General features: G+C 38.0%; 3 protein-coding genes across 3 annotated transcripts; 1 reads left to right on the top strand and 2 right to left on the bottom strand.

Moving 5' to 3' along the window:
- Window positions 1-43: 43 nt before the first annotated feature.
- On the bottom strand, window positions 44-6,951 carry LOC103931470 (DNA-directed RNA polymerase II subunit RPB2). Its single transcript, XM_009341006.3, is given in 24 exon segments — window positions 44-538; window positions 669-974; window positions 976-1,092; window positions 1,186-1,485; window positions 1,582-1,728; window positions 1,821-1,874; window positions 1,958-2,027; window positions 2,111-2,226; window positions 2,356-2,451; window positions 2,547-2,624; window positions 2,711-2,836; window positions 2,942-3,046; window positions 3,126-3,281; window positions 3,552-3,668; window positions 3,752-3,859; window positions 3,957-4,033; window positions 4,244-4,454; window positions 4,554-4,598; window positions 4,686-4,806; window positions 4,884-5,035; window positions 5,122-5,319; window positions 5,415-5,705; window positions 5,796-6,017; window positions 6,527-6,951. Coding segments are annotated over 24 exon segments (3,582 nt in total). The 5' UTR covers window positions 6,776-6,951; the 3' UTR covers window positions 44-418.
- A 2,419-nt stretch (window positions 6,952-9,370) lies between these two features.
- Window positions 9,371-11,074, top strand: LOC103931554 (CASP-like protein 1C2). Its single transcript, XM_048582579.1, has 3 exons — window positions 9,371-9,719; window positions 9,952-10,054; window positions 10,401-11,074. Exons 1-3 carry the CDS (start codon window positions 9,565-9,567, stop codon window positions 10,635-10,637), a joined length of 495 nt encoding a protein of 164 aa, XP_048438536.1. The 5' UTR covers window positions 9,371-9,564; the 3' UTR covers window positions 10,638-11,074.
- A 3,070-nt stretch (window positions 11,075-14,144) lies between these two features.
- On the bottom strand, window positions 14,145-18,959 carry LOC103931647 (probable ubiquitin-conjugating enzyme E2 24). The gene is made up of 9 exons (XM_009341192.3): window positions 18,306-18,959; window positions 18,100-18,167; window positions 16,436-17,901; window positions 16,174-16,305; window positions 15,587-15,985; window positions 15,428-15,491; window positions 15,152-15,291; window positions 14,742-15,053; window positions 14,145-14,633 (listed from the first exon to the last, which is right to left on the bottom strand). Exons 3-9 carry the CDS (start codon window positions 17,891-17,893, stop codon window positions 14,388-14,390), a joined length of 2,751 nt encoding a protein of 916 aa, XP_009339467.2. The 5' UTR covers window positions 17,894-17,901; window positions 18,100-18,167; window positions 18,306-18,959; the 3' UTR covers window positions 14,145-14,387.
- Between the last annotated feature and the right edge of the window lie 8,306 nt (window positions 18,960-27,265).

Raw genomic sequence — 27,265 nt, 5'->3', positions numbered from 1 at the left:
ATTAAGAAAAGATTAGGAAGAAAAAGGCGAGGCAACCGCAACGTATCAATGAACTCAGATATATTTAAGGATGATGTCATACATGTATTTACTTAATGATAGCTTAACTACAGGAAAATACAATTAGTTCCAGCTCTCCAGCTTAAAACGAGACGAAAACAAAACTTTCATCACAATATGGTTTGAACCGATTCCAAAAACACAGACATTCGACTCCGATGAAAATGCATCTACTAATTCTGATTATCTTGTTCCAAACCTGCCCAACAGGAACCGATGAACCTTCTGATTCGCCTTCAACCTCTTGAAACTCCGGGCGTGTATCTATTGTTATCGCGGTAAAGCCTATTAACTTCGTGCTTGTTTAGACGAGAACTCAGAAAACAAAGAACATGTTGTGTTTCAGCAATCAACTATATCAGGCTCCTTTCTTCTTTTGGTTTTTGGCAGGCTTGATGTCCTTTGTGAGCATTCTTGGCGCTATGGCCATCGACATTAGCTCTTGGAACAGCAGCTTGCAGGCATAAGGAATGTAAACCTAGACAAACACAAGACAAGCAGCGGATAGCATTAACCTCGCACCGATCAGAGCAATATTACAACTCTAGGCATGAATTCATGTACCGTATGAGAGAGCGAGAGAGAGAGAAAGAGAGAGATTGATTTACCTGAACAATGTCGGTTTTGTTCTTGCAACCCCTGCACTCAAACGAATTCTTCTTGAGATTTGCAATAGCTATTAACCCACAACGTTCACAGACATGAACCCTATATGCATCACTCTGGTCAAACAATCTTTCTTTCAGAAAGTGAGCAGCACCATGGGCAATCATGCAATCTCGTTCCATTTCCCCGAAGCGTAGACCACCATCACGAGATCGTCCCTCAGCTGGCTGCCTTGTGAGGATCTGCACTGGACCCCGTCCACGTGAATGGATCTTATCGTCGACCATATGCTTCAGTCTCTGGTAGTAATGTGGGGCCAAGGAATATCATAGCGCTGAGCCGCCTGCCCGTGTGACCGTTATACATGGTCTCGAATCCACGCATTTGATACCCACAACTGTGAAGAGCTTTACTGATATTGTCCACCTAACAAAGAAGAAGATAATAAGATATGGGAATTTCCAGGAAAAACAAAACCAACTAAAGACACATTTCAATTCATGAGGAAGTGCAACTCACCGTGACATCTGTAAAAGGTGTAGCATCTCCTTCCTTTCCCATATGAGCTGCAACCTTCCCCATAATACACTCAATGAGCTGACCAATTGTCATCCGAGAAGGAATAGCATGCGGGTTCACGATTATATCGGGGGTCACCCCTTCCACAGTCCATGGCATGTCTTCCTGGGTATAAGTCATACCCACCGTCCCCTTCTGTCCATGCCTGCTACTAAATTTATCACCAATCTGAGGTATTCTGACAGACCTCACCCGTACTTTAACAAACCGCAACCCATCAGCATTGGTCGTCAGTAGAACCTACAAACACAGAGTAAATGTCAGTCTTGTGATAAGAAGACAGTAGATCTGCAAGCAGCAGCGGTGGGGAGGGGGTGGGAGTGAAATACAACGAACCTGATCAACTATGCCGGTTTCACTGTGGCGCAAACTTATGCTGTGGTCACGCCGTGTATAACGTGATGTAGTTTGCCCTGGAGCCTCATCCTGAGCCATGGGTGTAGTCTTTCCTATGATGACATCCTCACCAGAAACCCTAGTTCCCTAATAAGGTAATATCAAAGAAAATTAGTTCATCTTTATTTCAGATATAGTATGACAAAAAATCGTAGTAAGACAAAGATACATATACTTACAGGAGGAGCAAGACCATCATCATCCAATTTGTCATAAGAACCATGTCGCATACCCTGTAAACTCAAACCTTAGCATAGCGTCCAATACTACATGAGTGGCACCATTAAAAACATAAGCTAGAAGTTAAAATTCTCACCATGGTATTTGCTCTGTCAGGACGCCCAAAATCCTCTTTGACAAGGGTCCCCATCTTTTTCTCCTCGTCCCTGTGACAGGAAAAAGTCATCGATGCAACATTGTAGGAAAACAAATGATTTGTTTTCAAAATAGCTGTTACAGATAAACTGACCTATAAGATCGGAAGAATAGTGACCGGAAGAATCCACGGTCCACAGAGGATTGATTCATAATGACAGAATCTTCCTGGTTATAACCAGAATAACAGGAGATGGCAACAATAGCGTTCTGATGTAGAATGGAAGACAGAAAATGTTCATCATCAGACTTTAGCTAGAGAGAGAGAGAGAGAGAGAAGCATATCATCTGAAGTGGAGAAACAGAGAGAGGCATAGTAAAACAAAGTTAAATACTTACGATGCCAGCAGGAAGCTGCCTGAAGTGGAGATGCTCCATGGCTCTTGTGGTGACAAGAGGTTTCTGAGGGTAGTATAAAACATATGCCAATGTATCCTGAGTGAAGCAACAAGAAGATTGTCATTAATCAACTGTAACATTCAACAGTAGAAGATAAAATACTTGATTACAATGTGGGAACCAAGTCATACCATTCGGAACTGATAATTGGTGACATAAATCCCCATAGCTTGCTTTCCCATAGCAGATTGATATGTATTACGTGGAGACTGATCACAACAATAGCTAATAAATAGATGGAATAATAACTTATAACATAAACAACACATTAAATTCACTTGTACGACAAGATCACCTGATTATGATCGGGAAACGGTATAATAGAAGCACAAACACCCAAAATAAGTGATGGGTGGATTTCACAATGAGTATAAGTGTCCGAATATGCCTCCTCCGGATTGAGTCTTGCTTGGACAAGATCCTGCAGACGAATTTTTCCAAATTGAACCATGAATCCCTACAGCTTCTACATGTCCGTTTATAATCCAAATAAAACAAGATGCATTTTTCCAGAAAGAACTCTAACATTAATTGTCATGGAAATCATTGTCGTCTCCTCTTCTTCAGTGTCAATATATTCAATATATCCCTTTGCTACAAGGTCATGCCAACCAGCATCTTCAGGGCTTTCCTGAAAAAAAATATAAGGGTAGAGTGATGTAAACATCGGATGTCCCAAGAAGGAAAATAGAAGATTTCAGCTAGCTCACCCTCTGCTGCAATGCATGAATATCTCTCTTCTTTATGAGAAGCCTCTGTTTGTCCACAATGAATAATGGACGACTGCAACGTCCATAGTCAGTATATATCCGCAATTCTTTCAGACGGATATCTCTCACAACCCCAACTTCAGTGTTGACATCAACCTGCACAAGTACAGAGTAATCAGCATCTGTAACGTTTATTGTGACAATTAAACGTGAAAAGTCACCAGACAGAATATAAGCAAGCGCTAAGAAGATTGGGCGGGTAAGAACAAAGCACAAGATGAAAAGGAAAAGAGGAAGAAAAGAATGGAGCAATTAACCAAACATAGACTCTACTTATAAAGCCAATGTTAGGTTGAGCATTTTTCTTTTGGCACAATATCTAACCAAAATAACAATTTTAAAGAAATAAATGAAAGAGATACTGACCCGTCGCCTTAGCTTTCTCAATGTCCTCACCAACATTTCAGGATCACGATGGATTCCAACCCAACAGCCGTTAACAAAAATTTTTGTAGCTTGGGGTATAACCGCAGGAGAAATTTCCTACAGTCAAGATAAAGATGCTTGTCAAACTAAATAATAAAGAAACCATAAAATCAGAATCCATTAGAACTAACAGAACAAACCTCAAAGTTTTCTGTACCCCATTCTTCCAAAAATTCCAAGATTGGATATGCAGCTGATCCTACGGTTATGTATACCATCAATGCAAGATTCTTTACAAGCCCGCACGCCTGGCATAACAGACAGACATTTAAGTGCCATGTACAGCAAGAAAGGGTTTTTCAAGCAAACTTGCAGACTCAAAAACTTTTAAAATGTGATACTCACTTGCCCTTCAGGTGTCTCAGCTGGGCACATCATTCCCCATTGCGAATTATGCAGCTGACGCGGTTTAGCCAATTTCCCTGATAAAAGAAACCTTGGTTCAAAAGAAGGAGCGGTAAATTCTAACAAGCCACAGGTAGCAGTAGCAACAAGATGATTGGGCAAAAATAGACATTAAAAGGTTTTGCTTTACATCATAGATGAGTCTTATAACTGCAATCCAGAGACCTTACATTTGAAACATAACTATACAAAACACAGCAGAAGCCAGAAAGCAGAAAGTGGTTTACCTTCACGCCCTATTGGAGAATTCAGTCTTCTCAAGTGTGAGAGAGTGGATGCGTATGTCAAACGATTTAACACCTGCGACACTCCAGCCCTTGTACCAGCTGCATTTGCTTGCCCCCAGTTTCCAGTGGCAAGTGAATATTTGAGGCCACTCGTAATGGTTTTAGCTTTGATGGCAAATTGCAGATTAAGATCCTTTCCATTGTCAACACACTGCAACATGCATTAAATATGTAAGTATAAAACCAAATAAAATAGAAATTTAATAAACAGGGTTCATGTAAAAAAAAAATCAGGGTTAATGTAAGCAACCTTCTGTGCATAAGCTCTCACATCCTTGGTCAACTTCCTGAATAGCTGCGATTGCATAAACAGTTCTGTGGTCAACAACATATTGGCAAAAAATTCATACAACCTCTAATTTCCACTAAAAAAAAAACTTACATTTCGAAATAAGCCTCCGAGTAAGGGACCAGCAAGATCAAGCCTCTTGTTGCCATAATGATCCCTGTCATCTTCTGGCCTCCGTCCTAGTGCACATAGTAGAAGCCTGTGGACGATATATCTGGAACAAGCACAAATGCATACTTAGTTAACAATTCAAAATCCAACTGCATGCTAATGCATATCATAAAAACCTACCCAAAATAGTAAGCTTTCTTTGTCTCACAAAATTCTCCAACACCAACGTGTGGAAGCATTTCCTTTTGCAGAATCTCTTTCGCATACTTGATTCTCTTGTCTCTACTTACACCAACATTTGCACCTCTCTTTCCAATATAATCTAATGCAACCTGTATTAGAAAATAGAATATTAAGCCACATGCTAAAAAGAATATGAGAAACTTGTAGACATTAAACCATGAAATAAATAAAGCACCTGTTGATTCTGAATCACAAATGCTTCTTCCAGAGAAGGTCTAAGCAGCTCCATCATTTGAGTATCAGAGAAGTCATAACATATGTGCTCTAGGATATCTTTATCCGCAACAAACCCGAGAGCCCGGAACACAATAATAATAGGAATTTCACCTTTAATATATGGAAGGGTAGCTTTGATGTACTGTCCCGAAGAACCCTGCGATAACAGAAATGCATACAAACAAAATGAAACAAATAGCAGACAATACATGAACAAAAAAAAAAAATTACTGCCACAATCAGTTCCATTACCCCTTTAGAACTAGTCCGAGCAAGCATCCGAACAAACATGGTACTGGGTGGCCTGTTTTGAGACTCCGCCATAGACCGAACTTCAGCCACATAGGCATACTTGTTAGGCTGCCTCTTCTTGAACACATAGACGTGATTGGTGCTCATCTTCTCTTGAGCAATAAGAACCTTTTCACTCCCATTTATAATAAAATATCCACCTTGATCATATGGACACTCTCCCAGCTCAGTTAAATCTTTCTCCGAATTCTGGTACAGCGTGCAATAACTAGACCGAAGCATTATAGGAACCTGATAACATACAACAAAACAAATTCAACCAAGCTGTTGACTAGCAGTGTTATATTCATCCATCATTACAGAATTAATCACATTACACACCTTCCCAATGAATACTTTGGTGAAATCCTGGGTCTCAGTGAGTTCTTCGCCATCGTGTCCTTTCTTTATCATCCTCTTTGAGACATCAACATACAAGGGTGCTGAGTACGTCAGATTTCTAAGTCTTGCAGCTTTGGGAAATAAGGTTGCAGTTTCTCCATCGGATTCGGTCATCATGGGCTTACTCAAATAAATCTGACCAAAGCTAATCTTGCATACAGTCTGCAATCCAACCCAACAGTGTTACAGCTCCAAACAACATAACCATGAAAAATGCTCCAAGTTCTACTATCTTTTCATCCAAATATTCAACTGTGATATAGAAACCCTGGATCCCAATTACTTGTCCAGCTTTAATTTTTTGCACCAACTATTACCCATAAAATCATCGAAACTACGAAGCTTAAATTCTTTAATAAGACGACTACTTGATCGAAGACAACAGCATTAAAGGTCGAAACAAACTAACCATGAAAATGCTCCAAAGTCTACTTCAGTTTCGTAACAAAAATCAACAATCAGAATGGAAACCTAGCTCCCAATTGCTTATAAAATTGTTGTTTCGCGCACCAAGGATTACCCCTAAAACTACGAAAAGTTCGAATTCGTTAACAACAATACCATTTAATAGAAGACAACCATTGGCAAAACCCGCCCTAAAACCCCCGTTTATTTCCCTAGAGAAAACGCAGGCAATTTCACACCCATAATTTCCCGGGAGGAAACCCTACCTCGGCGAAATCGGGCTGGTGCCCCGGGTTGTGCTGCGACTCGGGCCGAATCTCGATATCGGCCGACTCGTCGACAATCTCCTGCATTGTGTTCTGAATGAATTCGTCGAACGAGTCGAGCTGCTGGCGCACCAAGCCCTTCTCCTCGAAGTAGGCGGAGATGACGGCCCACGCGTCCTCCTGCGTGATTTCATCTTCATCGTCGTCGTCCATGTACTGCTGATCGTCGTACTCGTGCTCCTCCTCCATGATTTACGGCGGAGGATTGGGATTGGAAACCCTAGGTCTAGGTCCGCTGGAATTCTCTGCGTCCGATTGAACGGTGTCGTTTCAAAGTGCGAGCGAAACCCTAGCGTAGCTTTTTCGCTGTCGGGGTTCGGAGGAGTACTGCAGAGTTGAAAAATGAAAGTTTTGACGAATGAAGTGCGCTTTTATTGGGTCCATACTCCATAAGCGGTTCAGTGGGGGACAAAACGACGTAGAGATTTAGGCGGTTTTGGCCGTAAGAGAGAGAAACGACATTGACTCTGGTAGTCGATCAGAGAAAAATGCTCTTTTAAGCTAACGCCAAACTAACATCTTCATATTCCACAAAATATATTTTTGGTGAAAACTTTCTTATAATTCATTTCTTAATCTTTTGAGAACGGGTCGCAATAAGCATGTTATTGGTCGAACAGTTGTCCAAAGATCAAGGTGGAATGAATGAGAGCATGAAATGGCCGAGATAATTTGAGGCAAATCAAGATGAATTGTGAACTATGTCTGAAGTTAAACAAAATTTGTTGGATGGTGAAGTCATTCTGCTTGCCAGAATGTCAAAGTGTGAATTTCTGGCACACCCGCAAGAATTTGAATCATTTTTGTTCTTTTTTGTACATTTTCTTTTATTTCTCTTACCACTGCAACAAACTATCATATTCATGTTCTTCAAAATATACATTTCCGCGCAAAATCTTTTATAATTCGTATTTAAACACTTGCAATCAATGACTTAAAACCTAAATTTAGATATATTTGAATTTTTTTTTTGTCAATTTTTTTTTTATCTACATCTAAACTACATATTAATATAACTCTCTTTGTCAACCAAATAGGGTGAAAGACTATTTAACAAAACAAAATTTTGCCTTTTTTTAAGCTTCACCTGCAGGTGATTTTAACATTTCTAATTTTTTTTTAAAAAAATATACATTTTAACATCTCTATATTTTTCACTTACTTTTTTTTACTTTCTGTCTTAAATATTCTACTAAATATACACTTATTGCTCAATAAATTGTAAATCCGTTTCCAAATACACTATATAGATTTTCTTAATGTTCATAGAAAATATTTCAAGAAAACAAAAAATTTGCATTTGTACAGAAAAACATGGATTAGCACTCATGGTTTTCAGTCAGTTTTACAAATTTGTACATAAATCATCGTTCAATCTATTTATTTTCAACTTCACCTTCACTATGAAGTTTTGAAAATTAAGGTGATACTTTCCCTTTAGATTCTTGAGTGTAGAACCCCATTTGACAATGTTATGGGCCCCACTACTATATTTTTCACTTATTTTTTTTTAGTTTTTAGCTTAAATATTCTATTAAATATAGATTTGTTGCTCAATAAACCGTAAAAATTCTTCCAAATTCTTTAAAAAATTTAACTTAATGCTCAGGAAAAAAATTATTAAAATAAAAAGTTTGCATTTTTGTCAAAACACATGGTGTTAGAAGGGTTCGACTCACGAAAACCAAGATGGAGTTAGCTCATGCAGAATGAGATGGACCAACTTGTGCCTGGGCTTGCTCCCACTTGCTACAAGAGACGATGGCATGGGGCCCACCCATGCGCACAGCCCAAGAGCCAAATAGCTCATTTTTCCTCCAAGCTAAGCTGTTGGATTTCTAATTGTTTACATGTGGCGCAATCTAGGGCAACATAACTAATTTTGAAGTTCATTGGCCATGATTATTCTAAAGGTTAAAAATTCGAAAAGAAATACCCATATTTTATGGGTGGACTTGCACAAAAAAAATTATTGTTCAAAGTGAATAATAAGGACAATTACATTGCCCTTACCCTCTTAAAGCGAGTGAACTTACTCTTAGATTATGTAGGAAGCTCCTCTTTACTATTGAGTATTTTACTATAAACATGTTAAAAAATTTATTAAAAATTCAAGTGTAACTTGAAAAAATCAAATGCTTCACCATAAAACGGTTATTTTTCTAATTATTTTTAAAATTTTCTACTAAACGTGATAAAAAGGTTTTTAATTATCAAAAATTTGTTTTAGTCATTTCAAAAACAATCTCAAATAGATGGTGTGACATTTTTTTACCTTTGACCAAATTCATGTTACAAACACAATCACATGATAAGAATTGATCATGTGGTGTGCATGCATGCAATCACACAAGATAAGTGGATCATGCTATGAATCACATGATCCCTTAATTTGTAGCATGAGAATACATCTATACATGTTCATACACAAAATCTTCATAAAATCTTTGCATGTAAAAGGAAGCCACGTGTCAAAATCTAGAAGGACTCAAAACATGTTTAGTCGGTGCGGACCCCTTTTTTGTGTAAATGACGGATTTGTATTCCATTGGGAATTGTGGGATCCTAAAGATTCTCACATCTTAATTATTCATCGTGCGGACAAAAATCATTTGACTTTCTTATTTAAAATTAAACACAAATAGTACCTGACGAAAATTGACCGTACAATATACAAACGGCTAAGATGATAGGATCCTCACAAAGTGGGTCAGGAGAGAAGAATCCTCTTCTGTAAACGGCTAGTCTTGCAGCAGCGCATTATCTTCATACCTTTGTGCAGGTAACCAAACCATTCTTGGTTTAAAGAAATACAAAGAAGACAAGTGCCCCTCCACCTCCCCACCTCCTATCTGTCCTCCTAACACACTCTCTACATCTACCCTCTTTTGCTCTAAATATACACTTCAGCATTTGGACTTCCCTAGCTTACTTCTTTGTTTTGGTCGTAAAACTGTGTCGTTTAGGTTAACTTCTCCATGACTGAGAACAGAAGGATCTTCACCACTGTGCTGAGGCTGCTGGCCTTGGCTGCGACTGTTTCTGCCACCATAGTTATGGTCACCAGCCACGACTCTACCAACGTCTTGAACTTGACCTTCAAGGCCAAGTACAACCATTCTCCGGCTTTCACGTAAGTTTGCTCTTCTAGTTTCTTCAAGTTTATAACAATTTCGCAAACATGAGTTAGGTTTGTTAAAAGGCAATATGCATGTTCCCTTGCATCCGAGTTCTATATCGACCCCTCTCTCTCCGTTGATAGTCCTTTCTTTTCCTCGTAATTAATCATCGTGTTAGTGTTCTATATAACTTGTTTTTATCATATTTTGTTTGACTTTTTTGTTTGTTTGAAATCATGGAAAAAGGTACTTTGTGATAGTGGAGGCAATTGTAAGTGGATACAACCTTATAATCCTGCTTCTTTCTTCCAAGGGCTCACTTTGGCGCATGGTTATCATCCTAGATGTGGTAATAATACCATATTTTCCCTTCATTTTCATAGTTTAAGTAAATGTCTTCCTTTCTTAATTCTGAAATAGTTACATTTTTACCAATATGAAATCGGATAAGGAGTTGGATCAAAGATAAGGACTTTGCATGAAACAGAAACGCTAAAATGATAGTGTTCTAAACCAATCATATACAATGTCATCTAAAAAAGTTTGAACACGTAGCGACATGTGATAGGCTAATAGACATGCATGGGTTGGAGACCACTACTTTTGCGTTTTCATTTCATGTAAGTCTCTCCGGCTCGAGAACCGTCAATCTAATTTCCAACTTAATAGAAACTGAGGGATTAAAACTGGTTCAGGTTGCAGCTCTTCTTCTTACTTCCAGCATGTCAGCTGCCTTGGCGATAGCTCAAGTGGGGAAGAAAGGGAACACTCATGCTGGTTGGCTGCCAATTTGTGGACAGGTCTCCAGGTTTTGCAACCATGTCACTGGAGCTCTTGCTGCTGGCATCCTTGCAGCAATGTTTTACTTTGTGCTTAATCTGTTTACCCTTTACAATGTTCTTAATCCTCTATTTATGGTAAAACCTAATTAATTACCATTAGAATTTTTATGGTTAATTTCCTTAATTTTGGTCTTGCTTTCTGCTTAGCTTTTCCCAATACTGTAAAAAGATAGTAAAAATGTAACATTGTACTTGAATGGCAGTTTTTTTTTTTTTTTTTAACAAACGATATTATTTACATTAAATGGAATAATAGTTTGGAATTACGAAAAATTCTTTTTCATATTTTATTTTTTCATGCTATATATGAAGAAAGATTCAAGGAACTGTGATTATCTGCCACCCGTTTATATATGTTTCTTGATCTCTATTTTTTTTTTTTTTTTTTGTCAAATGAAATTACTTCCATTAAAAACTAGTACAAGAAAGAGAGACCAAAAGGCCTCCCATAAACAACAGTAGGTAAAGTAAAAGACCTAAGCAAAATGAGAGCTGTAACTCAAGATACATATGGAGGCTCACACAAACTTAGGCCCATAAGTAGAAAAAACGGACAAAAAATCCTAATCTAAGTAGCATAGACCAAGCCACTCAGTACTACGGTCTGGTGGTATTCCTCTTCACTTGGAAGTGAGAGGTCTTAGGTTCGAATCTCGTAGATAGCGAATTCGATACCAAATTAGGATGTCCATTGTGCGGTTTTACTAAACTTTCCCTCCCTCAAAAGTAGCATAAGCCAAAGTGACTTGTCTCACTGTCTAGGTCAAGTGTGATTTTGATTTGTGAAAATTAACATTTGCTCTCAATAACACAAGGATGATGTTATATACACACTTTTTACCTTGTACACACTTTTTTCAATTTTGATTGTCGGATCGAACTAATTAAAGAAAATCAAATCACAAAAATTAACAAAAGGTGTATGGAGATAAAAAAAAAATGTGTGGACAACACTGCCTAATGCATTATCATGGGGTCTCTTCTCAACGTTTAAAATTTCTGGCATTGAAACCCTCACAAAAAAAGATATCACAGTAGTAAAATTTCTCTGACTATATTTAAATTATCAACAAATCATTTCTTAGGTACATTTTTATCCTTCACAGGGACCTGGATTGTTTGCCCTCCCCAACCTTATACCCTTCTCATTCCCTCTTATTTCCATGATCACGGTTAAATCACGGCAACATTTTATATTGATTTTGTATAGAAATAATAAGACAAAAAGCAATCTAAACCCAACATTTTATATTCTCATTACTTTTTGTTTTATTATTTATATAAAAAAATCAATATAAAATGTTGACGTGGCTTAACCGTGACCACACAAATAGGAGGAGATGAAAAGGGTATGGGATAAGGAGCACAGACAATCCAGGTCCTTTTGTGAGACTAGGAATAGCCGCTGCTGCTGGAGTAGGGGTCAGAGATATAACGACCGGGAATTGAACTCCGTCGTAAAGCTTTTGCTGTGGGGTCGCCACCGATGCCAATGCCAATGCTAATGCCATGCTGTCTTTCTCTGTTGTTAGCTGCTGCTTCAAGAGTCATCCGGATAGATTTCAATAATTTGCAATCGCTGGTGGTTTATTCAATAGAGATCATGTTAGGTAATATAGTGTATCATCATGTAACATGAGAGAGAAGTTAGTTAGTGTTTCCATACCAGGCAAAAGATTATGTAAAAAACAACCCTAGCTACCTTGCAGAATGTTGGAATCCCACATCGGTGAATGGGTTTAAATATGATTACTCACTCTAACTAATACCGAAGTTTTTTGTGGTAAAACCTTACACTTGACGGATTGGACATGTGGTAAAGTTGAGGACAATATTAATGTTTAGTGGAGCCACCCGGCCTGTCGATCTAAAAAAAATCTTAACATGGTATTAGAGCCAGGTTCAGGTCCATACAAGTCAACTGGCTTATCATCAAGAAGGAAGCAAGCCGTGACTTTTAACAGAGAGCCGGCCTCTGAGTTCTATTGAAAACAAGTCTGGACTCTTAACATAAAGCCGACCTCTTAGTTTCAATTGTCGATGTGTGGATCTCCATGTGTGAACCACTAAATGAGGTTACACGTGGGGGGGGAGAGTGTTGGAATCTCACATCAGTGGGTGAAAAGAAAACAATGGGTTTAAATATGCTTATCCCACTCTAACTAATATCGATGTCTTTTGTGATAAAATCTCACACCTGACGGATTGGGCAGATAGTAAAGTTGGGGACAATATCGATGTTGTTAAAGTGGGACCCAACGGGCCTGCTGATCCAAAAATCCAACACATGGATGATCATGTGAATTGTGGGACCTAGTTATGTGCCAAATCATCACATAACAGAATTTTTAACGGAATTGTAACAGAAGAATGATCCAAAAATCCAACACATGGATGATCATGTGAATTGTGGGACCTAGTTATGTGCCAAATCATCACATAATAGAATTTTTAACGGAATTGTGACAGAAGAATCACATTGATTTGGGACATCCATTTTCAGGGACTACATTGATTGATTTTCAATTTCAGAAACTATGATGGATCAATTTCAAAGACCATTTCCTTAATGTTTTTGTATACAGTACCTTATTACCTAAAAATTAAAACTGAGCTAACGAACGAACGAGGACATAGATTCATTGGTTTGTCAAGAATCAGGAGGCCATCTAAATCCCTAGCCACGAGAAAAATCCTGTGACCAACCTTTACGGCGACATTAATCCTTCTTGGCCTCTTTACTCTCTTCCCTCTTGGCATTTTCTATTGTTTAACCTTATTCATCTACTGGTTGTGGTTCTTTCGCTATGTCGAAGAGATGCTATGTGGTGGTGGTTACTCTCAAGCTCTATTCACGACGAGAGCGACATTGGTTGGCCTTTGTAGTTATTTATCATGTGGCTCATATCAAGGTTTTTTTGTCGAAGATTGCAAGATAACTAGAAGGTGGATGTGGTGCTTTCCTTGTGGTAACTTTAGGGTACTTCTTTGGCTTTTGAGGTTTACTCTTCGTAAGTGTTATCTTTATCTTTCATATTGGTTTAATGCTAGCCATTCATGATTGATAAATTGTATTGTGTTTCTGATAAGTTTGTAATTACGGAGTTGTGTTGTTTATCCTACTTCAATAACTTTTTCGTCACAAGTGCCCCCCTTTCCAGAACAATTTGTTGAGGCCAACATTCGGACCTTTGAAATTTGATCTAACGACTAAAGTTGTTATAACTTTTAAAGTGGGTCCTTATTTTTAGCCGTTCAATCAAATTTCAAGAGCCCAAATTGGTGGATTTGGTGGAAGGAAATCCGGAGAGATCCCTTTCCCAACATTCATGATCATCTACAACTTTGACTGGAACTAATGTCCGTGAATCTAATTCCCAGAACATGTTAAAAATTAAATAAAGGTTTAGCGTAAGTGGATGTAAAAGATGAGGTTAGAATCTAATTCATCTGCGCCCAATCGTCAAGAATATATACACAAGCGCGCGCGCGCCATATATATATATAGATGTATGTATGTATGTATATATATGTACGTATGTATGTGTGTGATTCGTATTTCTGTCTTTTTCTTGGCAACCAAACAAGTCCCAGTTCTAACTTTACCACACAACTCAACTCTTACTTTTTATTCATAAATTTTGTAAGCAAGACATACCATATTACAGATGCAGCACATTCCAAATCTTAGAAACCAATTTTTTATACACATCCAAACAACCAGACAAATTTGCATGAGCAATCTTACACAAACACACATTGAAAGCATATGGACTTATTTATTCACATGACAGGAATATCTTCCTTGGGTAACTTTATGTTATAATTTTTGTAACACGTTCATTCCTCCGGCCCGATGAACTGGTTGCAGTCAATTCCCTTGGCGGAAAATGCCTCAACCAATTTTGGAAAGAGCTTAGAGAGCATGATTTTGAACCCGGTAGAGCTTCCCTTACCGTCTTTATCTTCAGTTTTCTCGAAACCAACAGCACACCCTACTGGAGCCCCGTCCATATACGCCTTACACGCCATTAGAATATTTTGGCAGCGGCGAGTGAAGTGTTCGATCACAAGCTCCTCAAAATGCTGCATCAACGTTACTAAGTTACAACGTATACCAAACAATCATTTTGCACTACTAATTAAAACAAGGGAAAAGTAAACCAAATGAGAGTCCATAATTAAGCATTGTACCTTAGGTGGCTTATGGAGTGTGTAGAGCATGGACTTGCAAGTCATGAGGAATGCATTTTCGTTGTAGCTTACAGAGTTTTTCTCTCCCTCGGTTCTTCCTATCTGTTGATCATACCCAGCTTCATTGAAATATGGCTTGTCGTTAAGCACGAGGGCTTGAAGGGAGAGAAGAACTTGAAGAATGGTGGAGCCCCCTGGATTCCAAACTTCAGTGCCTGTGCCCGTCCATGTATTAAGAAGACTGAGACAGACCTTTCCGGACTCGTACAAGTTAGGGTTCACACGTAGCCCACCAGAAGTATAGTGTACCATCTACATAAAATTTCAAGATTGACATGCTAAATTAGCACTCACGATGATAACCATCAATGTGAAATATCAGAACTGCACATCCACATGCAAGTACTTACAGGCGGTTCATGAGGATATTCTGGTGGAAGATAAATATCAAAGAAGAAAAGCCCGTCATGATATGGAGTTCCAGGTGCACCAACAATGGCTGCTCGCAGTAGATCCATCCTTTCCTCGAAGGCGCGGACATAGATTTGTTCTGTTGATGGGTCTAAGTTAGTGTTGTTCCTCTAACGATGGTTAAAAGCACTTTGCATAAGAATATCCCTTGTGTTGCCAACTCATGTTATGAAAACCATTACAAAATAAACTTTAAAAACAGATGAAGTGCTAACCAGGCAGATCTTTCTCGAAGATGCTCCACTCTTGTTGAACCCTTTTCATCCAGCCTCTTTTCACCTACGAAGGGACCAAACGGATAAGAATTATGGCTAACCAGACTATATGAATATATGAAATGGCATGTTTATGGGAAATATCATCAAGTATCTAACCTGAGACAATGCCAACTCCTTGTTTGCACCATGAAAATGGTGGTCGGTGCAATCAGCAATTATGTGAAACTGTCTAAACTGATCTACACTGTCATTAGCTTTTGAATGTGGAATGCTATTCCCCTCAAACCTCTCCAGCTCAGTCGTTGACCGTTGCTCAGTAAAGAGGTCACAAGTTTCCGCTATTCCTTTCTCATGGGGAATCTCAGATTCATTTCCAACTTCAGAAATACAGACTGATGGAGAAGGAGCTGAAAGCGGCACAGACTCATGGGATCCAAAGAGACTCGCAGCTATGCTAGTGAAAAATCCAATGGCAGCTTGAGGAAGGAAAGAGGAACTAGACTCCCTTGTGTAATCTTTTCCAACTTTACTGACATCATCCAAATTCAATAAACCCTGAACATAAAAATGTCGTTTAGCTTGTTGTGAGGAAAATGCAGAAAAAGAGGCTTTCTCCATGGATTTCAGAGTTATGGGAAGCAATAATGTCAAGTTTTTTTTATTGAAAACCAAAACTTCAAACATTACATAAACTTCATATACACCCAAAAAACAGAGAGAGAGAGAGAGAGAGATGGCTTTACCTTTCCGTTCTGGTTAGAAGGTTGCTTCTCATTTTGAATCATCTCTCGGTTCAAGTCCTCGATGTCATCTTCTGCAGGGAGTGCAGCTGAAACTTCATGTTTGTCAAACCGGAAAATTTCATAAGGGGGCACCTGTACCAATGACCAACAAAAAACTTAAACATGATCATCAAAATTTAATGGGAAACCAAAGTCGGCAGGAAATCATTTTACACACAGAATGATGAATAAACAAACCAGTAAGGACGGCTTAAATTTATACCTTGCTTGTAATACCAGTAGCCCATCTCACTTCCACAGCTCCATCCTTGAAGCCTATAACATTTCCAATGTGAGATAGGTAGCGTTTATCAGTGTAATACTCTTGATCTCCACCACAGTTCTTGTCATCAGAAGCAGCCTCCTCGCTCATGTCAATCTTTGTGTGCGGACAGTTTTTATCCGCTTGTTCATCAAACTGATTCTGGACCAACCTGAACACACAATCGCCAAAACAGTAGGAGTAATCTGGGTGCTCAACCAGTTCATAAGCGCTTACAGTTTCCTCCAACTGCTCTCCCTTGGAGTACTTTTCTTCAGGTGCAGTGATAGTTTTCCATTGCACGTTTACTGTATGTTCCTTTGCATCCACACCCCTCACGACACCCCATTTTTGGCTGCTAGACATGTGTGGATCATCGTAAGTTCCTTTTTCCAGGACAAACTGTTCAGGCCAAAATTCATGATCATTTACAACGCTTACCGGAACTAGTGTCTGTGAATCTAATACCAAAGAGTGGCTACCATCTTGCCATGCCACATCAACTTTGGTCCTTGTCTTTATGATCACGAAGACTTCATCCCTTGAATTCGCGTTACTTCTCCGAAATCCTCTTTCTGATTTCTTGTGCTTCTTAACCATCTCACAAGTAGAAGCATTTTGAAAAGCCTGCTCCATGGCAGCTTTATCATCAGCAACTTGAAGCATACACCAGTCACCAAGCTGCCAGTTTGCATGAGAGAAACATGACAACAAATTCAATTTTTTCGAATCCAGCACACGTGGAGGAGCAGGCATTTTCGGATTGCAACCCATGAGAAAAGAGGCAAGCCAGTCAACATACACTAAACCTCCTTCCACAGAACAAACAGTTCCCTCGTCTTGATTTTCCCTCCAGTTACTGCATAACCATCTACTTGATTTGGAAGCAGTTGAGAGTCTGACCTGCACTCTCTGTCCTGGATAATATGGGTACTGAGAATCTTCAAGTAGATTTGGAGAAATAGGTAAGAGTTTCTCTTGATCCACAGCAGTGACCTCACGCTCCGTTCCATCGTCAAAGACAACAGTAACACGGTCAACCACTCTATCCACCCTTCCAAGCCATGGGCCAGAAACAACGTAGTCCCCCACCGAAATGGAGCGGATCTTTGATAGGTTCTTGGAGTTTACATCTTTTATTATATTTCCATTATCACTCTCCAAATCGACCAACATGTTAATCCCAACCACTCTGCCCATCTGTCCAGATGGATCTCTTACAGAGGATACCATGTCCCCATATACGAACCCCCTCTCAAACGCGAGAAAATCATCGATTTTCCCAATGGACGCCTCCAGGCTGGACAATATGTTACTGGCATGCCCGCCATAGAAATATTCGTTTTCCTCTTGATCCATGCTGCTATCAGTCTCACTAAAACTCTCCCAATCAGAGTCACTGAGGAGTGCATTCATCATTCAGATGCCTACGAGAACATTACCATACATCTCAGTTTGATATCAACAATATAAATTAAAGTATGAAACTATGTTTGCAAATCTATTTACATAGATGCATGTGACATGTACATGCACATATAAAACATCACTACAAGATAACACAAATGAAATCCAAAATCAAATGAGCGAAAAGATTAAAGAGTCCACGGTGCAAGGTTTCTCACCTCAACTGCAAGCTGGGAACAAATAAAATTACAAGCTTTCTAGAAAAACTTGGTTAATCTTCACTGATCTGCAAAACAAATATTCTTTGTTAAATCAATTGCCATAGAAAGCACATAAACCTCAACTTAGTACAGAAATTAGAGATATGTAGAGGAAAACATAAAAGTTAATAGATAAGAAGAGAGTAGTAAGGTCGACTACATACCTTTTACGATCCTCTGTGATTAACAGATTCACCTTACACTTTTCCAGTTGATATTTGATAGTGATATCTCCAGTAGGGTACTTTGACCACTAAAACTGGAGATCTAATGCCAAAGGAGATTTGCCCTACCGGGAGGGATAACAGGAGTCAACGAGGACTCCAAATGCCAAAGGAGATTTGCCCTACAAGGGTAACAGGAGTCAACAAAGGACTCCAAATGCCAAAGAAGATTTGCCCGATTACCCCAGGAGAACTTCCAAAAGGAGCTTTTCCCAACTGCAGAAGTATAGCGCAACTGCCAGATGAGATCTTTCTCAGAGGTTGAGGTGAAGCTTGCTGAAATAGCGAGGAGAATGCCAAAGGAGATCTGCCCCAAAGAAACACTGGAGTTTGAGATAAATTGATGACAAGTCAACAAAAGAAGCACTCTTCCCAGCCACTACGAAAGGAAGTCAACCAACGACAAAGGAACTTCAGTAACTTTTGCCAAAGGAGATTTGCTCAACAGAGCTGAAATCACTAGTTGATACAGTAAATATATCATATATATAGAGACATGCACACATGAGATGCGTTCGCGTGTCTCTTGCCAAAGGAGATTTGCCCCAAAAGGAAGCCGAAGTTTCTGTCAGGGATTATCTACTGCCAAAAGGAGGTTAGCCGAGCTCAACGAACCAACAGAATGCAGGAATGGGACCAACAAAGTTCAATCCCGCCAACAGAAGTATGTCTTTACGCTTGGTTTACTGCAATTCAGCTGAAGACTGCGTGATCGCTCAGATAGGTAGGACAACCTTCACCGAGAAAGATCTTGAGAGCTTCTCTATACAGTATGATACTTCAACAACAACACCACCACCTTTATATATATGAAAACTCTAAGGAATCTACAGAATAGCCACTTTTCAAGGCCACAAGTCATATAAGCTTCTGCGAACCTGCAAGAGTCACCTTTTCATTTTAGTGTGACAAAAAAACATAAAAAAAAAAGAACGAATAACAGTCCAACAGAGTTAAAGAGGTTCGAGAATACGAGTAAATGCCTAAAACAGAATAAGTGATATGTAATTTTAAATAAACTCAAGTTTCTCGTGTGTGAAGGGAATGCCTCAAATTGTTAAAGATTTAGCATCTTTGTAAAACAACCGAACAAAAGCACTTTAGGATCTTCTGGAGATTTTGCATCTTTAGCATGTGATCTCTTTTGTTGTCAGTGTATTATTATTACTATTTTGTTTTTGCTATCCTTTATAACAATTAACAGAAACCAGCAAAATGTATCAATTAGAGCAATAATTGAGAGAGATATGATGTTGTATGAATCCTAAGTGGGGTCGGTTGTATGAACAAGGAGCTGGATACAATAAAGCCCTTATGACACAAATTTGGGTCCGCTGTATGAATTTTAGAACACCTCTACTCTATTGAACAGCCGAGATACTTCCGTTGGATAGCAGAGAACAAAAACCATAAAGAAGCTCTTCCTCCAACAAAATCATTTGGGACACGAATCAAACATCTTTCACCAAATAGCTTCAAATCCATGCATGAAACCCATGTATCCACATGCAACCCAAAAAAGTATTAAATTTCCAGAAAAAAAAACCCACCAAGTTCCTTCTATGATTCTATCCCGTTAACCATTTCTTCCCAGAAAAAACCATAGAACAATCATGAAAACGTTAAATTGGCATACTAATCACATCACAAAATTCCAACCCAGAATTTTTTAAAACTCAATGAACAGAAAGTCCAAACTTTCTGCATACCCACCAAAACAAAAATCATATAGTCAATGAAAGCGAACATATTTGAAGACAGAACAAGCGTGTACCTACCATTAGCAGCCTCTGAAAAGCAGGGGAAACCGCGGCAAGAAAAAGTCAAGAATACAGCCAATAATACTGAGAAAACATCAGAAAGCCACCAAAAGCTGACAATAGAAAGTCGACCCAGAACACAACTCCTCGGAAGAATATCAGCCGTCTCATTTTCCCGGGAAAATCATTGGAAGGAGCTAAGGAAAAACTGGGATTCCAGATACGGAGATGCTGCTGCTGCCCGGTTCGAACCCATCCTGCGCGCCGTCTCCGAGCCTCCAAACCGTTGCTGGGCACAGTGGATTGGTGCACATGCAGAGACAGAGAGCTTGTTTTCTTCTGGATTTGGATTTTCGTGATGGTTCGCTAATTTGCAGGGGTTGGAGTCCGTGTGGGTCTGTGTCCGTGTGTGGCAGCCAATTGGATATAAGAGATACAGCGAAAGAATATACCAACAGTATCGGACACAAATACCGCTGCAAGTCGAACTACATTCACTTCATTTTCAGTCAAATTACCATTTTGCCCTTCCTACATTTTTCTGCTAGGAATGATCATGTAACCCTACATTTCCCTCAGACGTGAAGGTAGCCAAGTTGATTCAACTCCGCTCTATATGTCAGTATATCAAAGACTAAATGCTTAATTAAAGATTGTAGTTCACTTAATAGCTACTAATGTTAGTGAAAAAACACTTCAAGAATCAAATTTTAAAGAAAAATCATTAGCATACCAACTTTTAATGCTGAGTATATTTATAGCCAGGTGCAATAACAACTGAGTCTAAGATTTCATTTCAAAATTAGTGATATTTAAGGATTGTTTTATTATTATTTGAGTTTTTGAGTAACATAATTGTAAAGAGGCGAATTAGTATTTAACTCACCGCTTATGCGAAGAATATTCTTCATTTTATCAAGGGGAGATACACAAATGTGATAAACATCAGCAATGCTTTTAAGAGGATGCAAAGCACCTGTATCGGTTTATTTTAAAGAGGAGATAGTATACTACGGCAGCCGCCCATGTTTTTGGAATATTTTGTGGAGACAAAAGAAGTACGATATTCGATATGCTATGAAGCAATCAGTATAATGAAGCGCAAGAGAGGGTGAGGATCGAACTCTTGTTGTATGACTAATGTTAAGTACGTACCTCTCATCATTATATCGTGTGTGGTGTTTTATTGTTTGTCGAGGAATGTGTAGTACTGTAATACTTCACACTCATTGTATAACTAAGTTACGAGTACTAATATTATGCTCTAATGTATAAATTTGTCGTTCATTCATAGTATATCATGTGAAATTGTCAATTCACACAATAATATTTAAAAATATATATTAATACCTTACGTGTAAGTGACAACGCCTAGTATTCTTATTTGAGAAACGAATTAAGACGAACCATTTAAGAAATATTTAAGTACAAAACAAAAAGGCTACAAATATGGTTCCATCCTCTTTTGGGCAAAGTATCGAAAAAGATGAGTAAACTTTAACGCCTTGCTCTAACAGCACTAGAAATTAGACATATAGAATGCTAAAAGAACATGGGCAATGGAAAATGACTAATTCCTAACAACCATACCTTTAAACATCTACTTAGACAAACACATGTAATTTTTTATATGTTTCCTTTCTCTACTGCTACAGTCTCTAATCTCTTTTGAGGTGAATTATTTCAAAGTGTCAAATCTTTGTTGTACTTTTTGTTTTTTGTTGTTGGAGAAATTGTGGATGCATACTTGCATGCACTTTGCCATATGCATGCGTAATGTGCCCTAGATATGACTTCCAATTCAACTCCTGTGACCTCGATGGCTTGTAAGGAAGAGATTTTTTGTGTGCTAAGAACACCGAGCGAAACACCACGCGTCATTATATAATTGGAGGAAAATTTATTTTCACATGTCACTCAAGCTGCATAATGACATGTAGTATTTCACCTCATACTTTAGGTATACTGAAAAATCTCTCCAGGACCATCCATGTTCTTTCTAGGCATACCGATTTGCAGCCATCGGTTCCTTTACTATGGGCAAGCATTTAAGTAATGTAATGACTTCTATATACTCTTAATAACGGCACTTAATTTTTTTTTGTATAAAACGACAAATTAAATGAAGTAGTTAATATAGAGAGAAATAATGTGCGAAAATTATTTTTCTATTCCAATTCGTAGTGCATAAATGTATCATCTTATCTTACTATATATAGTGGGTCGTGTTTTTCCATTGTGCACCGACCTTTGAGCTCCAAATTTTGATGGTAATATAAACTGTCCCTTCCCTCTAAGATAGGAGAACTTGCATGACATGGGTTTTCCGGTACAATGCGTCTTGTACTAATAATATAAAAATATATTTCTAGCTTTTGTTTACATGTCATTGTGTTATTGACACACAATATCACCGTAACAGTGAATCTATGTTATATAAGTTATTTTCCTAGTATCACGGTACAATAACTACAGTTAGATTATTTTAGGTATATATAGAGGTGCAAGAATTTGGATCCGTTCTAATCCGACTTCAAATTTGAACGGGTTCGAGAAAGTACGAATTGAATTAGGGTGTAAACTGCGTACCAGAGCTCATGCATGCAAAGTACTTTTCTCATTGCACACACGTGTATAGCCCCAAAGCCACCAATCCATACACGCATTATAGTACCACCAATCCATACACGCATTATAGTAAAATGGCTGATGAATTTATATATACAACATTATTATAATCTGTAGCAGCTGTAATGGTACTATATGCTTGTTGAAATACTTTAGTTAACAAGAATTGACAGTCTTTAATATTACTTTACAGTATCTTGCATCCATCTTCGACAAGCCACTACAAATAATAGTAGTTGTCGACGTATGTTGGCATAAGCTTTTGGCATATGTTAGCAGAAATTGACAAATACTTCCTAGATGCTCGACGAAATGACCTAATAAAACTTTTTTGATAGATATTATGACCACATGATTTAAAAGTCCCGGTTCGACCACTGCTAGAGAGCATCTTGAGGTCGAATATTCACTCATTCCCTTTGCAATATATTTCTTTCTTCTCACGCATGCCAATTAATAAATATAGATCGGCTGGAAAATGCAATCATATATGTTCTTTAATTGGTATGTTGCGCATCTAAAAGCTTTGATAATTTAAAACCCTAGTAGTTCATACAGCGCAGGAAATGTATAATAGTGCCCCATTAGATCAGCAAGTGGAATATTATTGATTGATCAGTCGTGATCAATTCCGTCTGCACTTTTGTGTATAGTATAAATGAATTCGAATGCAATGTCATTTAGCACTGGTGTTTAAAAGAGCTAACTTGTATAGTATAGTTATACCGCCGTCACATGCCAATAATACAAAACAAAAAAGCGAAGTTAGTACATATCTTTGTATTATTAGCACGGGAAGTTATGTGACGATACTCTTATGTCATACAAGTCATTCTCAAAGTACTTATAAATGAAAAACCTTAAGTTTGACATCCATAGACCGTGAGTTTGATATTAAATTATTATAACTTGGCTCAAATGTTTCAACCTGCACACAGTGGCCCCAACGGCGTACAACAGTGGATATGGGTTTTCAGACACCAAATTTGGTGCGTCGAGCCCCATATTTCAATGTCCTTTGCATTTTTTACACAATTACACTCATTATGGCTTCGTCACCCTTCGTGTGTCGGATAACACCCTTCAATTTCGGTGTCCACGTGGATTTCGGGTCGGGGTGTGTTAGTTTGATACCAAAGCTTAGGTTTTTCAAATTTGGTCTCATGATTGCGCTGATGCCAAGTTGGTATGAGAGCTTAGGTTTTCAAAATGCTTTTATGATTGCTCTGATGCCACCAGAGCATAGGTTTAGGCAGTCATGCATTCATTGCACATGTAGGTGATGTTAAACACTAATTATTCTCCATCTCTTATGTCATTACTATGCCACCTCATTGAGAGCAAACTACGCTAACTTTTTCCGAATTTGGGCAATTTGACGCGGCTATCGCTAATGCCATCTAGACAGCTTTTCGTCCTTCTCAGAAGCATGCTTCGAAGATACGTACCCGATCTTGCTCTGATGGTATTGTTATAGTTATAATAATAAAAATTCAGACGAGGAGACAACGTATCTGGTAGGAGACGAAGACGATTTTACTTTTACAAACCCTAGTTAGTCGAGGGGGACGGTTTTGGAATGTTGTTGGTCCCGGCTATAATATTGCAGTAGCGTGTATCCATACCATTGAAGGTGGCTACAAAATAATTTGGATCTTTTACATATTTTAAGCCTTGAAAGACAAAAGTGATGGTGGAAGGTTCACCTTCTTCCATTCACTCAATGTGCGTTTAGAATTCTGTGCTCATACTTTGTGACACCATACATGATTGGTTTTTTAGTCAAAATAATTTTTGAGATTTGCAAAACTTATCACTTTGATCTCTAAGATTTGAAATTAATAAAAGTAGCATCTGAGTTTATCCATCATCAATCATTTTAGTCATTCCATGGAAAATCTCCATTAAATAAGGCTAAAATGACAAAAATACTCTTAATTTTTGTCAAATCATTTGGCCCATTATTTATTAAATTCAGGGTGTTTTTGTCTTTTTCATGGAATGATCAAAATGATTGATGGTGGACAAACTCATTGATCACTTCTATTGATTTCAAAACTTAAATATCAAAGTAATGAGTTATGCAAACCTCAGAAATGATTTTGACTAAAAAAGTCTTCTTTCATTTGCTTGGATTTGCAATCAAATGCGCCTGTGACCTAGCAGTACAAATTATATTATCCAAATCACAACTCACAGCTCCACGTGTACAAGGCATTAGGGCCTGCATAAAGGCAACCTCTTTGGAGTCAACATGCAATTAGCTGGTATCGATCTAGTCTATAATCCGGTGATATTCATCGTGAAAACGATGCCTATATAATTGCCTTAAGCCTCGAATTTTTTTATTCGACTAACATAGTAGCATGGACGAAAAGAGCGATATATGTGTGTGTGTGTTGGTCCGAGACCTAGTTTTATGATAATCAGCGTTGTAACAACGTATTTTTGTAGTGTCAATGTAGATGCATTGTAAGAGTCTTTGTAGACATAAATCGTTTTCTTAAAGAACCAGTTAGTATCTTAATTGTAAGGTAAATGACGTTTAACTACTTTTAAGTCACACTAAATCATGTCTGTTAATGAGATCGGGGAGACAGATTAGCTTAGTGTTTATCATGAACAGAAACCGAGTATTATAATTAGTGGTCATTATTGGTCCAAGACGCTTATTAAGAACAGTTTAGGAAAGATAATATGCTATTCTGTCGTCGTCAACCCGATCATATTCTGTAATAGTACAAAGACAGAGAGAATTAATTAACTAATGACATAATTAGGTTAGTTAAGATGGTATTCGTGGAGATTTATTAGGAAAATCTGTATGAATGAGATGAAGTGGAGAAACTATTAAAGTGACAAAGAATTCCATTAGCATAATCATATTAAACTGAAAGTGGGATGCAAAAGTGCTTTAGGGAAAATACCCAACTCTGCACAAATATAGTTTTGTAGATGGGTGGCAAAGAGAAGGTGATTAGTCCACTTAAAAAAGCACTTTTGTTCATGGAAGAGGGATATTCTCCTTTTACCTTCAGCCGGCCCTTCAGCCATCCAGAGCAACACCAACAGAAAAGATTGGACTTCAAAGAAAAATAAATCATAGAAGTGGATTTAGTTGGGTCAATTACCCAAATGACCTATAAGCACTCTCTCCAGCTGTCCCCCTTAAGCGCTCCTGCTTCTTCCACTCATTCTAATTGAGCACATTTTAATGTGCTCGCTTGCAATTCGAATCATGGGTTATAAATTGAGATGTTATCTTCTATAGTTGAGATCTAATTCTAAGTAAACATGCAAAATAATATGCGAAATTCCACAGACAACAAATCATGAGTTACAATATTATAAACTACGGTAAATTACTAGTTCAAATCTCATAGACGATGACAGATAAGTTCAAATCTCATAAAAGAGGACAAATCATGAGTTCAAATCTCATCATAAACTACGACAAATCATGAGTTCAAATCTCATTAGATGACGACATATCACAAGTAAATCTCATAAAAAGAGGAGAAATTATGAGTTACATTACTATAAACTAAGACAAATCATGAGTTCAAATCTCATCATAAACTACGACAAATCATGAGTTCAAGTCTCATAGATGACGACATATCACAAATTCAAATCTCATAAAAAGAGGACAAATCATGGGTTACGGTATCGTAAACTACGACAAATCATGAGCTCAAATCTCATAGATGATGACAGAAGTTCAAATTATATAAAAAGAGGACCAATCATGAGTTGCAGTATTATAAATACGATAAATTGTGAGTTCAAATCTCATAAATGATAATATATTTCAAGTTCAAATCTCATACAAAATGAACAAATCATGAGTTACGACATCATAAATTACAACAAATTATATGTTTAAATCTCAAAGATAACGATAACGAGTTCAAAATCCCATAAACAGAGAAGAAAAGAGAGAACCAAATTCATACAAAATAAAAAGCATTATGCTGGTGGGGAGTGACGTAACTGGCATGCACAGGAATGCTTTCTTGAAACTATAGGAATCGTGGGACCTTCGACAAATAAGTGGGGGGATATACACAAAAGAAAAAATGCCATATGGCATGATGGCCGAAAGTGATGAGTCTCATCTAAGCCAGGTTTTGGGTCAACGAAACAGATCTGCACGTATGATATGCTGCTGTTTGCTTTAGTCCATTCACACATCATTTGCGTAACGAAAAAAAATTGGAGTCTCGACCATTCTCTCTCTCTCTCTTTCCCTCTCTATTCGTATTATATAAGCATATGTAAAACGAATCTAAAGACAATCCTTCCTCTTCCGACGTTGGTTTAGTTGCATTGGTTAGAGTGGATGCGCTCGTTTTGTATATTTGAGTTCAAGTTCATTTTCCGCAATTAGTAGCATATTCAGAAATTGTGTTAAAAAAAATCAATCTTAAGTGATAATAAAATCATAATAAATAGAGATTATATATAAAAATTACTTAACTTGTTTAGCATAAAAAATATTTTAAGTTTCTA

Source organism: the organism of the source record quoted next, unplaced genomic scaffold (assembly GCF_019419815.1).
Source record: "Pyrus x bretschneideri cultivar Hongxiangsu unplaced genomic scaffold, Pyrus_bretschneideri_v1 Contig19, whole genome shotgun sequence".
Classification (NCBI taxonomy): Eukaryota; Viridiplantae; Streptophyta; class Magnoliopsida; order Rosales; family Rosaceae; genus Pyrus; species Pyrus x bretschneideri.
This window is presented reverse-complemented; position numbering and strand designations above follow the sequence as displayed.